General features: G+C 35.7%; 1 protein-coding gene across 2 annotated transcripts in view; it reads left to right on the top strand.

Moving 5' to 3' along the window:
* Nucleotides 1–1,484: 1,484 nt before the first annotated feature.
* CCDC39 (coiled-coil domain 39 molecular ruler complex subunit) overlaps nucleotides 1,485–15,200 on the top strand; it is a 20,592-nt gene continuing 6,876 nt past the window's right edge. The window contains exons 1-13 of one of the 2 annotated variants that reach the window (XM_068692421.1): nucleotides 1,485–1,583; nucleotides 2,775–2,894; nucleotides 4,002–4,148; nucleotides 5,205–5,363; nucleotides 6,298–6,390; nucleotides 6,476–6,604; nucleotides 8,195–8,386; nucleotides 9,182–9,285; nucleotides 9,649–9,781; nucleotides 12,565–12,759; nucleotides 13,463–13,627; nucleotides 14,120–14,257; nucleotides 14,642–14,850. In XM_068692421.1, coding sequence (XP_068548522.1) covers nucleotides 2,784–2,894; nucleotides 4,002–4,148; nucleotides 5,205–5,363; nucleotides 6,298–6,390; nucleotides 6,476–6,604; nucleotides 8,195–8,386; nucleotides 9,182–9,285; nucleotides 9,649–9,781; nucleotides 12,565–12,759; nucleotides 13,463–13,627; nucleotides 14,120–14,257; nucleotides 14,642–14,850 — 1,775 coding nt within the window. In that variant the 5' untranslated portion in view covers nucleotides 1,485–1,583; nucleotides 2,775–2,783. Of the gene's footprint in view, nucleotides 1,584–1,608; nucleotides 2,219–2,774; nucleotides 2,895–4,001; nucleotides 4,149–5,204; nucleotides 5,364–6,297; nucleotides 6,391–6,475; nucleotides 6,605–8,194; nucleotides 8,387–9,181; nucleotides 9,286–9,648; nucleotides 9,782–12,564; nucleotides 12,760–13,462; nucleotides 13,628–14,119; nucleotides 14,258–14,641; nucleotides 14,851–15,200 lie in introns of those variants that run through there. The other variant, XM_068692420.1, reaches the window with a different exon arrangement.

The raw sequence follows: 15,200 nt of genomic DNA, 5'->3' as shown, positions 1-15,200 counted from the left end.
TCAGCAGGCAGCCCTTTCACCTAACACCTTCCAAACAGCTGGAGCTTACGCCTTGTTATCACAGCAGTGAATCACCTCTGCACTGATCTGTTTTCTGATTATCCCCATTTCTGACACACTACCAGGAGTTGCCAGTCCTAAGAAAATTCAAAAATTTTGAAAAGCCATCCATCTTCACATGTCAAGTTTCTAGAAGTCTCCTCTGCATACTCTAGAATCAAGAATACTTGTATCTTAAGAAGCCTGATTTTTGTGACTATAGAAATTTTCCATCTTCTTTTTGATGGTCATGTATCTATGTATCTTAGCTATATTTTATCCTCCTGCAGATGATCATCTTTGTCTTGTTTACTCTGGTTACGTAGGTCAAATCACTCCACATTCCTCTAGAAGGCACTAACTGCACTCAACAAATCATTTCCAGCATCAGACTGACATCATTGCTGAGCTGCAGACTGTACAAGTGTATGGCAAGGATCTCAAAACACAGCACGTTGGCAATCACAACTTCATTCTTATCATAGGGCAAACAGAAATGTGACAGGAGGCTGCTTGCTCCCTATTACTGCCTCAATCAACTACATTTTCCTGCTGTTTACCAGGACAGGGGTATGATCAGTGAAGTGACCAATTACACAAGATCAACAATAATCTGCAAAACATGACAGGTCGCCATTTTGAAATATTCTCATCAGGCCCGACTTCCACTGTTTTTCTGTGACTTTTCTTCTCCAAAAACATTATTCCATGGGATATACAGATGTTTTAGTCAATATTTCCTGTCAGTGTTGCTACTATGTTATAGGTCTATGTTGTGTGTTAAATCTCACTGCAAACCCCTCACTCTGCCAAACCTTCTGCAACAATTTGTCTATTCTCTGTGCTCAGGCACATTTCAATCATGTTTTGACTGAGTCCTTTAATGTCTTTTCATCTATCATCCCTTCAAAGGCCTGGCAATATTCACCCAAGCTTTTCATGAGAACTTTTCCTGAGAATACAAAACTATCCTTTCTCATGCCGTAGTCTTAGCTACTTCTTGCTGTTTACTCTGCATTCTCCTTTTTGAGAGAAGATTATGCTGGTGTAGAAGAAGCCTGGCTAATTGGATGTTTCAAGCAGACCAGTGAGCAGACAGTTACTGACAGGGTTTCTGCAGCAAGACTACATTTCCTTCAAAGACCAGCACGCCTTTCTTCACCTAAGAATCACAGAATTCGGTAGTACAGGATGATTTTGCAACCCAGAAGTTTAAATGGGTTCAGGTTCAACAAGATACTAGCCCAGTTTATGAAGAATATAGCATTAGTGTTCATAATCTCTGACTCAGGAAACCTACCTATTAGGAGATAATGCTTGAGATCTGTTCAGAAGCTGGACATGTACCATGCATGTGTGGAAGTATTAGGCTTATCAACAACAGGTGAGCTGTGCTACATGGTTTGACCCCAGATTTTACACAGCTGTGACAAATTCATGTTCTGTCAGGAAGCACTGAACTAGGGGGAATTCCGCAACGCTGCTAGCAGTGTGTCAGCCAAAGGCATTTCAGTCTGAAGAGTTTGAGTTCAGCAAGGTTACAGGTGAGGTTGTTTTCAGACAACTCTGGTAGCTGCTACAAACAGACCTACTTATGAGCTGATATAAGCACTTAGAAAATTTCAGATTTCTGAGACCAAGAAGGCAGAGAGAATTGCAAAAGGGAAGGGCTGTGTTTTTATAGTCTCATTACAGAGAAGGCAAGTTTTGGGGTCTGGCAGACTGACGGTGTCTGTGGTATCTGAGCTCTGAGGCGCGAAGTGCTGACTGAACGCCCGGGCTGAGGTGGCACTGCGGGTCCCATACTGTCCCCTTCCCGGCTCCGGAGGGGCCCTGCAGCCATCACACGGGGCCGAAGAGTCTTGGCCACCCCGGCACCGGCTGTGGCTCCCTGTGGGGCCGTCTGTAGGGCAGAAGACCCGCTAGAGGGATGCCGCCAACCGCCGGGGCAAGGCGGGCTGGGCCGGGGCGGGGCGGGAGGCGGCTCCCGGCTCGGCCACCTCCCCTCAGGTCGGTCACCGGGGCCCCGCCGTTGCCAAGGGGCCCGTCAGCGCCGCTGCCCGCGGCCATGGAGAGCACCGGCAGCAGCTCCGCCGCCTCGGTGCTGGCCGAGCTGCAGTGGGACGATGGCTACGCCGTGCCTATGGCCAGCGCGGAGAACAAGGCGCTGGAGGACGAAGTAAGCTGGGAGTGAAGGGAAGGAGCCGGCCGGCGCTGCCCAGCGGCTCCCGAGGAGCTCCCTGACAAGCGGTGGGGGGGGGGGGCGCTCAGGGGCTGGGGGGGCGGCAGCCCCTCACAGCGCTTTAGCTGCGGGTGAAGAGGGTGCGAAATTTACCAAGTCGGGAAGAAAATCATGAAAAAAATAAAAACTGCAAGGAAAAATGGGAAGTGAGGTCTTCAGCTAAGTGCCACCGCCCTCAGCAGGGTCGAGCAGGGTCTGGGCCCTCAGCCAGCAGGAGCACTTCGGGACCTATATGGGTTTGGGTGAAGGATGGTCCAGTGGTGTAATCCCGTGAGAGGTTTGGTTATCTCGGTAAAGAGAAGTACTTAGCGGCTCCAGTGTTTTTGTCACTACCTTTTCTTTTGAAGTCTCATTTGATTTCTTTGGAGAATATGTAGGGCAGGCATTACACTTTATTTGGTCAGTAATTGCAGTGACTACATATTTTTAAGTAGCTGCAGGTACGAATCACTCAACTACAAATGGTTATTTGACAATCCTGACTTTTAAATAGCTGCAGAAGATGCAAAAAGAAAAAATGAACCTTCAAAATCAGTTGACTGACTATGAAGAGCGTATAGAAGCAATGACGTCTCATTTGAAAAATGTAAAACAAGAGTTCACCTTCACTCAGGTAAACTGATGCATCTGGTAGATCTATTTTACGAGACATATTTAATCCGATTACCTTTCTGTGGTTGGTATCCCCGTCTATTTGGCAGATCTGTTGGAGATTTGTCTGGCCTTTCTTCCAGACTTTCACAAGAAAAAGTCACAAGAAAAGCCACGTGTCTCAGTGCTACTACTTGATGGTCAGTAAAAAGACCATCCTAGATCAAATAGTTGTACCTAGAAAAAAAAAAAAAAAAGCATTTTAGAATTCTTTTTGAATAGGCACTTTGCTAGATTAAAAAAAAAATAAAAAATCAGTGTAAGGGAAGAACAGATGCTAAACTTTATAAAGGTCAAGAGTTAATTATGAAATTCCAGTGAAGAGTTAATTCATGGATATGAAGAATGAAATTAGATAGTTACAGTACAATTCTGCACTTTTACTACAAAGTAATTGGCAAAAATAGGTGGTTTAAATTTCTAAAGAGTCCCAAGTCAAAGCTGCATACCTTTCAGGTGAAATATGCAAGGTGAAAAAGTCTTAAGAAACTTTCCTGCAGCTGAACAACTTTCATGTCACTGTGCTAAATTTGCACATTTTAATTTGCACATGAAGAAAGAGGCCAGAGAAGCTTCTAATAAGTATTAGATTTGTATTATACAGGGAAAAAAACTCTCAAATCACTTTTTCAGAAAGCTTAGACAATACACTGCTATAGGCCAGCCTGGTGGTGTTTTTGTCTTAGCACAAAACACTAAAAGCATTTATTTTGCTGTGTCTCCTGAATCTTACGTAAAGTTGCTGGAGATAAAGAGACTAAGATACCAACTTTTGAAAGATTATGAATTTAGGGTGAAATAACTTTTATATTGGGATTTTACTGCTATAAATGGTTGATCTATGGATATCTGATATAATAGCGTGTGTGTATGTGTGCATGTAAATAAATATATTTATATCTATATTTAAGATAAAAAAACTCCAAACAATATTGTTATTCTGAAAACTTGTATATTTACATGAGAAAATCATGCTATATCTGACTTTAATTTTGGTTGTATGTAAAAAATAAAATGTTTTGGTGTTGAAGACCTATTGTTTATTGTAAAGTAACATATTATTCTCTAGTCTCTTTACAAAGCCAGAGAGAATGAAATTGAAACTGAGCAACACTTTAAAGCCATTGCTGAAAGAGAATATGGACATCTTAAAAATGAGATTAAACAAATGGAAGATGAGATAGTTGCCTTAAGAGAAAAGAAAAACAGTCAAGAAGTAAGGTTCAATTTTTTTTTTTTTTCAAAAGAACTTCTGCATTGCAGTTAAATTTTAATACCTTTTTACTCACTTACATTTACAGATGTAATAGTCTGTATATAGCTATTTATAATTAAAAATTATAAACCATAATAAGTGATCTGGATGTGTTTTGTAATGTAGGTAAGTAGAATGACACTAAGGATCTCCTTGCATAGACTGGTCAAGACTTAGCAAATAGTAACTAGGTATTGAAAGACTTCCATTCTTCATGCCAGATACACAGCCATGCATCTGTATCGCTGTCTTGTTAATTCTTGCAGGTATCTTCTTTGTGTTGTACAAATTAAATTGTTGGTGGCAAAGTTTCTTTCTCCCACAAAATAAACTCAGGGTATGATTTCAAAATGAAAAGTTGCTTTACTTTTTTTTTTTTTTTTTTTTAAGGTAACCTACTAATGCTAACTATAATATTTTTCTGTTTCATGGACTTTTTTCTATGAATCATTTAAATTGTTTATTTTTTTGTATTTTTTTCATTTTTTTTCATCAAATCTGTTTGTAATCTCCAGTTTCTTAGAAAGTGTAGCAGAATAAAGATATCCTTGCTATTCAGCTGCATCCAGATTCCATCCTATTTATATTAGGAAGTCTCTTCACAGTCATATGGGACTATATGTAAATTTGTATGCAGGATCTAAGAACTGGGCCTTAGTGTGTGAGGGAGAAACTTTACCCTGTGATGCCTCAGATCAGTTTATTATGTGGACCTAATATCCTGCATATAGATATGGCTTGCCAGGGGTTGACTTTTCTGTTTGATATTATTTGCATTTTAGGCTTATGGTAACTTATTGTCTTGTTTCGTCTTTAGGATGTGTGTTAGCATTTCTCAAGTATAGGACACAATTAACAAAAACAAAACAAAACAAAAAAAAACTATCAGTTATGTTGGAAACCAGATGTGTGTAAACTTGTTACATACGATAGCTTGAGCCAGTTGTTTCAATTACTAATCAAACAAAATGTTAGCCATCTAATACTAACCTTTAAATTTATTCAAAATTTTATTAGAATACTATAAATAAAACCACTAAGAAGTTGGAAAGCTTAAAACAACAGATGAACTGCGATGAGGAACTCCTGGAGAGATGGATAAAGGAATCAAATCGCAAATATGATGATGCTGATGCAATCCAGAAGTATGCAAAAAAAGATGAAGGGAAAATAGGCGTAAGTAGAAATGACAGTAATTTTCAGAAACAAAACAGAACTATTTTTTAGCATCTGAAGACTGTTATCAAGTCAGGTAAGACTGACATTTTAAACTCTGATAATTTCCACATAGCTCGAGAGTGCTAAGAACTCCATGTAAGGCTCATTTCAAAGGTCAAAGAAAATAGATTTGACAAAAGATGAAAGGTGTAATTGAAGACTAGTTTATTTCTTCATCTGGGTAAAATTTAAGTTTGAAGTTTTCTGAGTGCACAAATAGCTAACAAAGACTCGTAGTGATTAGAAAGCTGAATTACAGTAAATTAAGTGGGGTGTTTGTTCAAAAATGCATGCCAAATATGGACAAGTAATGTAGATTTTCCCATTAGAACAGAAATCTTAATATTACTGAGAAGAAAGTTCACTAAAGCTGCCTAGAGTAATGAAAGATGACATAGACACTCCAATCACAAGTTCAGACTTCTTAAGGGTTAGTTCTCAGATATAATACTAATTTAGAGATAAGTATCCTTTCTTTTTAGCCTTTAAATACAGTGGGGAGAAAATTGATTTTTACTCATTAAATACTTAACACAAAAACGTTAGCTTACACAAATAGTCTCACTGCTAAATTCTATGTTAGCAAGTCACACAGCATGCTAGGAAGAGTTGAATTAAATAGTTGGTGCTGAGGACTCTGTATACACATTATATACATGGTGAAAGGGTTATTTTGGCCTAGCTGCACTCTGTACCTAAGGGCTGACGAGAGATAATGGCCTCTTGCATGAAGAAACATTTGAAAGGCTAAGTTCTCAGTTCTTTGTTCTCTAAAATACAATAAAAACAATGCCTCAATAATTCCATACTTACTTCTAGCAGAACTTTTAAAATTTAAGATATTGTTTATTTGTTTTCAAGTACGTTACATTTTCATATCATTTCATTTCAGGCACTAACCCTTCAAGTAGAAAAGTTAACCACGCAAGCAAATCAGAAACGCAGAGCTCTTGATAATGAGCGTACAGAAACCATAACTGCTCAGGTTTGTGCATAAGGTTTTTGAAGATACCTTTTTATATATGAAATCTTTAAAATCAGAAATCATCGGGATGCTTTCTTTTAAACAGATAGAGCTTGACAAGACAGCTGAAGATTTTCGCCGAGTTCACCAGGAAAGGCAAGAAGTCATCAGGCAGTGGGAGAATGCAATACAACAGATGCAAAAAAGAGATCAACAGATTAATCATTGTGCTCTGGTAAGACTGCTGTTAATTGGTTTTATCAGTATATCAGCCTACTTCTGTATCTATGAAATTGATAGGAATTTTGATAAATATACATGTATTTTCATATATTACTGAAATGTACTCAGAATTTATTTTGAAAACAGTCTCTCAGTGTAATAGTGCTCTGCTTGAAGCTATATAAGGTTTAATTTTCAATCTGATATTTGTTGGAAAATGCAAAGCATGCCAGTTTCAGTACTGTTCTGTCTGATCTAAGAATCAACAAGATGGAGTGTAGTTTCTTATTGCAAGGACAGTAAGCTGAAATGGAAATAAAATAGCAAGCATTTAGAATTGGAAGAATTAGCATTTCTACTTCTGTGAACAAATGTATGACTAGCATTTCTTTGGTCAGAATTATAAACAATCACATTAAGATTAAAAATTACTCCTTTGCAGAAGTACGTTCTGCAACTGGGGAGAGCTCTTGTAATCAAAAAAGATCCTGTTGAACATTGTGAGTTAGTATTACTTTCTAACAGTCTTCATAGTTTAATAGGAGATGTAAAAAGAAAGTTTTTATCCTTTGTCTGGAGAGGTATCAGATCCTCAGAAAGTTGTGAAGGGCAATAAGAACAGATGCACCAGAGAAAAAACTTGAAGGATCACAGTATAATTTTGTAAATGTGGACTCCAAAGTAACAATGGCTTTTCTGAAGGGGCAGAAGAGCATGATCACATGTTCAAGAAGACTCTACCTAAATCCTTAGTTCTGGTAGTATTGCATGTTCTTGCTGAAAGAATTAAACTTTTATATTGCCTATATAAAGTATACTCTTCAGTACCCAACTAGTTTAGGGTAAAACATGGTTCACCCATCATAGCTTAAACAAGCTTAAGATGTAACACTAAAAATATAATCATAGAAATTTTTAAGCCAAGAGAAATACTACCAAACAGAAAACATAATGGTCTAATTTGGCTGAAATATTTTGGATTTCGTGGTATTGCAGATTGTAAGATTCCTAAAAAGAATGAACAACAAACAAAAAAAAAAACAACAAAACAAAACGACTCCCACCAACACTGACCAAAGAACACCAAAAAGCATTTCTGGCCACCCTTCTGTGTGTTATTAGTTCTACTGATGCTTTTGTAAACTTTTTGTTGTTGTTGTCAATTAGAACTACAGTACAATTTTCACAGTAGCTAATCTCTTACTTAACCTTACAAAATACAATTTTCCCTGAATAGATGTAAATGTGTCAGCTAAGGTAAGCATCAGTACTGTTGTAATATACCTCTGCTGTTTTCTTCATTTCAAATATATCTGAAGATATATTCACATAGGGTTTTCTTTCCCCTATTCAATCAATACAAATTATTTTTATTTCATGCAAGTTTATAGGATCATATTTTATTTAAATTACTGCTATATTGTGGAAATCGTTGATCCAAAACAATTGCAGGTGTTGTGATGTATTAGTGGGATAAAGTAATTTACAAATGATGTGAAACCTCGGGTATCTTAAGCAAAGGAGCCTTATCTATCTTCTAGTTTTGCCCTTTATTAATCTAACACATCTTAACTAATGCAAGAAATGTTTTTTATCCTGATAGCTAATAACAGAGATAAAACAAGAGATGCGAAAGAAAACAAGTGTGCTGAAAGAGAAGACTTCCTTTTTAATGAATGAAACTAATAATAACAAGGAATATGAAAAGAAAATTTCTTCTGCTAAGCAGGAAGCTACTAGCCTCCGGAAAGAATATCAAGCTCAGGATACTTACAGAGTTCAGCTGGAGGAGGAGGTAAGGATGACCAAGAGTTCAGAAAACCAGACTGAAATTATAACTTTTAACTTTTAACTAGGTGGAAGAAATACAGGAATAGAATTTGCTTTTCTGTTCTCATACTAGACTTCAATAATTCAACAAAATTTCTGGGCTCTTAGTTTACTCTTGATTATTGGGATCTTAACCCTGAACTTAATCCTTTCATTGACAGTGCTGAAGAGAAGCAAACATGCAGCCACTGAGATGAGCTTGTATTCTCTATTCTCTGTATAGCTATAAAATGAATTAATTTTCTCTTAAATGGTGTAACACTATTACAGGCTTCAGAAGGTGTATTTTGCCTTTAGCATATATAGACTACAGTACTGTATAAAGATGAGAGAAATCTCTTCTGAATAATTGGTATCCTGTGCTCTCACAAGTGAGTGTTGATAGATAAACATTTTCACATAACTTTCTAATCATGAGGCAGTAGGATAGGGCCATCCTGTGAAGAAGCCATGCTTTTTTCATACTTTGTTACTTACATTTAATCTGCATTTGTAGCGATGGAATGAGCTGTGTTGCTGTAGTCTGTAGAAGTAGTTCTAAGAAGTACAAGTCTCATGAGTCTGTTGAGAAGGGATACGCTTGTATTATGTAAGTTTTCTCTTAACAAGAAAATGGTAATACTGGGCTACTCAACAAACTTGGCAATTAAAAAAAAAAAACACAAAAAAAACAAAAAACCAACAGCTTCAGTTGCATTAATGTTGGATAGCTTTTCCTTAATGGGTGCTTCATGAACTGATATCCTAATTAATTTATTAGCTGGACATTTTGAAATCCAATGTGGACAGAACTGCTTCTGATTTGGAGTCTTTAAGGATACAGGTAACCAATCTGAAGAAGGAAATTCAGAAAAAAAAAGCCAGGTAAGAAACAGACCTTTAAAATACAGCTTGTAAGAATTATGGATATCATCAGATCCTTGATCTAGCAAAGAACCTTAAATAATGTTGATTATTAAAGCCTGCAGCTTTCTGTTTACTTCACGTCTATTTCATGTCTATTCTACTACTGTGTATTGTAGTTTCTGACACTGGGAAACTTACAAAATACTTCTGGTAACTCTTGTTTTTAGAGGGGATGTAAAGGTCAGCTACGGCCTTAGTTTTTATAGATTTGAGTTCAACCTGCTTTCTTAGGCAGCTGCTCAGTATGATTCATTAGTAGGTTTTAGCAGTGTTATATGTACGTTGCACATACAACTTGTTAAATCATCTGATTTCATTTAGATTAAGCATTCTTAAAGAAAGAAATGCAGGTCTTTCCAATAAGCTGAAGCTTGTGACTGAGAAGACACTCAATTCAGAAGACAATGCCTTGAGGATGGAAGAAATGCTAAAGGAAGAAGAGAAAACCGTCAAGGTAAAATGTTTTTGATAGCTTCTGCAAATGAGGCTTCATTTGAATTTGCAAGCTCTATCTAGAATACTTTTATGTTAAAATGCACTGTAAATATTAATGTGACATACAGCTACTTCATCAAATGATGAAGTAACCAGCAAGTAGATGGGTCAGTATCTGTGCCAAGAAAACTCTGGAGGAAAGTAAGTGGTCCTAATCCAGCAGATGGTGTCCCCACATATCACATAGGATACTGGAATTGTCATTTTACATATCAGATATAAAAACCAGTAGTCTGACTGCATACTGAACAATGCATTTACCTCTGATACCAGCTAAATGTTACCTACAGCTTTTTGGCTAGATTCAAATGAAAGCTATTTACAGGAACACGGCAAATTTTGTTATATGGTAATGTTTTGCTTCTGGTTTGTAACACTATTGAAAATTTTCAAAAACTTATATTGTGCTTAGTTCTTTCAGGATTCATTCAGTTTCATGGGCAGCAAATGTACTTGAAATTCTTGGCCATTGTTTTCCCATCAATAAGGTTAAGTACTGTCAGATTATTTTCAGTAACATTACCACTGAAAACTTCTTGGTGTTAGTAAAATACAACCAAAACTTACCAAACTGCAAAGAGTTAGAATTTTGGCAAGTTGGGATTAAAATAATATCTTGACATGTTTTAAGTCATACTTGGTTGGCCTAATGGCCTCTCGCTATTTTAATTCTACTGCATGATAATTTGATACATCTGTTTTCTGATGATGTTGGCTGTTAAATAATTACTGGCTCATATTAGAATTCATTTTAATGATAAATAAAAATTTTGATTTGGGAATTAGCATATACAAGATGTAAAATTTGTCTATTTCTTTTTTAGCGTGTTTAATAGCACTTTATTGAAAAATAACTTTTGTATTGTAGACTAAGTACAGAAAGAAAAATATCCCAATTCATTATCATCTGATGAACTGCAGTGGCTTTTAAATAAACACAATGTAGTAATGCAATCATCTGAACTTTTCTGTATTTCAGAAAAATTTTCTAGTGTTTTGCATTTTGCTCCTAATTCTTTTATTTTACTAGTTAGCTTCTGACTGAACTTGATACAAATCCCTTTTGGATTTTGCTGGACAAATGAGTATTGCTTATGCTAACGCTCTCTCTACTGTAAAATGAGCAGGTTACATGAGAGTGACAGAGCAGGTGTTCGCTCCATTTGTGCAAGCCACTGCATATACTTCTTTTCCGTTTTGTTTCCTGCATCATTTATGTGAAATAATTCATTTAGTAGATGGAGCTTTATTTTTCAAACTTCCTGACTACACAGTTATTAGCTGTACATTTTAAATATACATGCGCAAACTATAGATGGGATGTCTTTGCTTTATAGAGTTTCTCAAATTACAGACTTTATTAATGTTTTGGTTTTCTAGAGAATTTTAAAACAAGATGAAATGAAATGACTCTCCATTAAAATGAAAACCTTACTTGCTTCTCCTTAAGACTGTTACCAGGGTGGCTAAACCATTAGCAGGGTTTTTCCACTTGTATCTCTGGCGGATAACCTAAGATGACACTGAGCTTGGCAGCTCCACTGCTTCAGGGTGGTATTTTAACTTGGATGCAATATTCTTGAACAATATCTGTAATGTATTAGTCAGAAGGATGCTTTCCATCAACATTAGACACACATGACTATTTGCGGCATCTATTAATTTACTGTGAAGAGATACTTACAGGAACAATGTGGATGAAATCTCGCCATTTTATGCTTTAGTTCTCTGATACTTCTCCCTCTTCTGTCTGTGGCAATGCACTGTTGTGGAGTGAAGTTTATTGAATATCCTATCACTATTGACAACCGCACTCAATGAGAAAAACAATTCCTATTAAATAAATAAATTTAGATATGCATGGGCATGATCCTAAGCCCACTGAAATCAGTGAAAAATTCTGTAGGAATTAACAGATTTAGTATTAAACTTACACCTGCTTTTCACTTCTGAGTTATCGATTTGGAATTGCACTTGACAGCACAGTCGAATACAAAAAATTCTGGTGAGAGAGTTTGATTATGAATTCTTCAAGGAGTTAACTAACTTTACACTGTTACTAAAGCCAGCAAAATGGTTCATAAGCACAATTCACAATGTATACTTAGAAAATGAAGATTAAGTATATTTTAAAATCAGTTTGAAGAATGAATTCTAAAGTGTTTTTCAGTATCGATTAGAATGTGCGTATTCAGACCCTACAAAAACAGACCCTACAAAAACCTTATCTCCTGTACCAATTAAGATGCTAAAGGTAACTTGCCTATGTGAATGAGGAACTGATTTAAAAATGTGTAAGTACTTTTTCAAACAAAATTAAAATGGAATAACTAAAAATGACATAAACACATACATACAAACATGAGCTGAGTTACAAGTTTCAATAAACAGTTGAAAAGTTTTGTGTTATATTTCTCTAAATACTGACATATACTAGAAGCAATAAGCATCCTTTTTTTTGAAAGGATGACAGGAATTCAGTTTTCCGAAAGGCTGAAAACAATACCATTCCCATAATGTAAAGAAAAGATCATGTAATAGTAGAGTAGAATCCAAGTTAAAACAAACAAACAAACAAACAAACTTCTCTCTAGAAGTCAAAGATTTTTCTTCACAGCCATTTTAAAGACCTATTAAATTCCACGTTCCTATTAATATAGTATTGAATTTTTTTATCTTCCTGTATGTGATCAATAAATCATCACAACTTACTTATGTACTTAACAATTAATTTGTCATCAGGAAAAAGAAACTGAACTGAACAAGCTAAAAGAACAATTTTTCAAGAAAACTCAGGAGTTAAAGGTGCAGAAGGACAAGGAGACGTGTGTTCTGGCAGAAATTGAGGGATGTCGAACATCACTTAAAAATCTTAATAGTCGTCTGCACAGACTTGATGCAGATGCATTAAAACAACAGGAATTAATGTATAACCAGGTAAAATATGAATATCCTTTAATACTATGATTGTTCCTTGGGTTTAATCAGAGTAAACTGCTCAAGTTCCATAATCTTTGCCAGTATCTTAGTTTCCAAAATGCTAGGCAGTATTAATCTGAAGTATGCATTTGTCTCTAGTTGTATTAATAAAATTGAAATAACTGATACTTGCTATGTTTCACCTATATTATGTGCATGTGTGTTTCATTATTTTTTGTATGTGTTGCTTTACCCACTAATTTCTCAAATCAATTCTTTACTTTGATCCCTGTGAACTGCAGACACCTCGGGGTAAATTTTTAAAGCAATACAAGAGGTACATGCCAAAATCCTTTTATTTACTAATTGGATTTTGTGCAAATTTCCTATGCACCACTTTGAAAATTTGTTCTTTTATATTGGCATCCACTAGTAACAGCAAAATGACAACTTTACTGTAAGCCTCCCTTAGAGCAGACTGTGCTGAGTGTGCTTTGTTATTCTAGAAGATTACTTCTGAACCATCTTTGCCCATCAGTCATCTAAGAATATTTTGCTAAGGTTTCACATTTATGAGGCCTATAAGCTATAAATTATTATAAAACAATGGCTTAATTAGGTGACTATCCTAAAGCAACATTTAGATCTAGCATTCTAGCTTTATAGGAAGGCTGTAATTGCTTATCTCAGACTATTAATTCTCCTAAAATTATTTTAACAGGATTTTTACATTCAGCAAGTACAGAGACGGCTGTCACGGTTAGAAGGGGAGGTGAATACAGAAGAAAAACAAGTTTTGGAAGCAAAAATTGCTGAACTTAAGAAAACCTTAGAAGAAAAGAAAAACACATGTGATGTTTTACATGCACAGCATAAGAAACTTCAGGTAACTTCCTTAGAACTTCAGATTGACTGTATAATAGCTAGAAATGATGTTCCCAGGCTGGAGTATTACCAAAGTTAGGTGGTTTTATCAAGATGAACTAAGAGTATCAAAGTCCTGGTCAGACATGCCAAGTGTTTTTTTTATATAGACCAAAATACATGAGTATATTAGTATTGCTTTATTGGCTGAAAGATCTATATTGAAAAAATAACAATGACTGGACTCCAAATAAAACAAGCAATGACGTGAACATTGCAACAGCGCTCTGTGCCAGGACTGCAGTGCTCTTGGCACTGCTTGCACAACAGAATACGGACAAAAGATGGTGATTCCTGCTCCTAGCACTTAAACAAAAAAAATAGTACGTGTGTGTGTGTGTATACATAAACAAAAATTAACTGGTAGGTTTTGGTGTGACCATTTAATGAAATAAATTATATATTTCATATATATTCATATAATTTAATGAAATTAAATTATACTTGCAAACAGAGTGATGTCCAGCTCATCAAGAGGGCAATGGAAAAGACTGGAGAAGAAGCAAATGGTCTGATGATCAAGATAAATGAACTAAATCTTTTCAATGAGAAATCAGATCAAGAATTAAAAAAAGCTAAAGCCATTAAGCAGGTACAGTATTACTTAGCAATTCTTATAACACCGTGTGTTTTTTTTGTTGTTGTTTTTTAAAAAAACAACCATCTGTTATGTTCTTCCATTCATAATGCTAAACTGAAAGTTGTAGATGGAAAAGTATAACAACCCACAACTCAGTCTGAATTTGAATAAAACCATTCAGGAAGCTATTTACCCATATGCACTAACCATGCAAACTGTTAGCAAATGAGAAACTAAGAACCTCTTAAATACAGAGCAAAATGACTCTTACAGTTGTATATATAAAGGATAACACAATAGAAGCTTAATATATTAAAAAAAATACTCCTTCGTAACTCTTATACCTTAATTAAAAGTGATGCTTTCTTATTTTGAGACCTTTCTGGTATTTGTTAGGAGATGATGATTGAAGATAACCTCCTAAAACTAGAATTGAAACGTCTTCAAGACACCCTGTGTAATAAGACAGAGAAAGTTCTAACACTGGAAAAACAAAAATTGGAGATAAACAAAGCCATAGCAGAGAGAACTGAGGAAATTAAGGTTCATAAGGCAATGCTGGATTCCCAGATCAGACTTGTGGATCAGGAACGACAACGCATAAGGTAATTATTCTTTATTTTAAAAATCTCTGTTGCAGCAACTCAAAGTCACCAATATAACTTAAAACATACTGTAAGATATTTCCCTAAAAATCATAAAAAAAAAAATCATCCTCCAATTCTTTCATCTTCAATGTAATTTAGAAAAAAAAACACACAGCTTGTAGGTTTTTTTGTTATTAAATTAACAGTTGCTAAAAAAAAAAAAGAGGAAAAAAATTATCAAGTACCTTTACATGGGAACTTGTTTAAAAAGAGAAGCATTTACCCAGTTTTACCATTTAGAGGAACTGAGGGTGAAGAACATCTTTTAAGTCATAGAGTAAGACAGTTGAGGCTACTGAGCAATCTTT

The sequence above is a fragment of the Anas acuta genome, chromosome 9, assembly GCF_963932015.1.
Source record: "Anas acuta chromosome 9, bAnaAcu1.1, whole genome shotgun sequence".
Lineage (NCBI taxonomy): Eukaryota > Metazoa > Chordata > Aves > Anseriformes > Anatidae > Anas > Anas acuta.
This window is presented reverse-complemented; position numbering and strand designations above follow the sequence as displayed.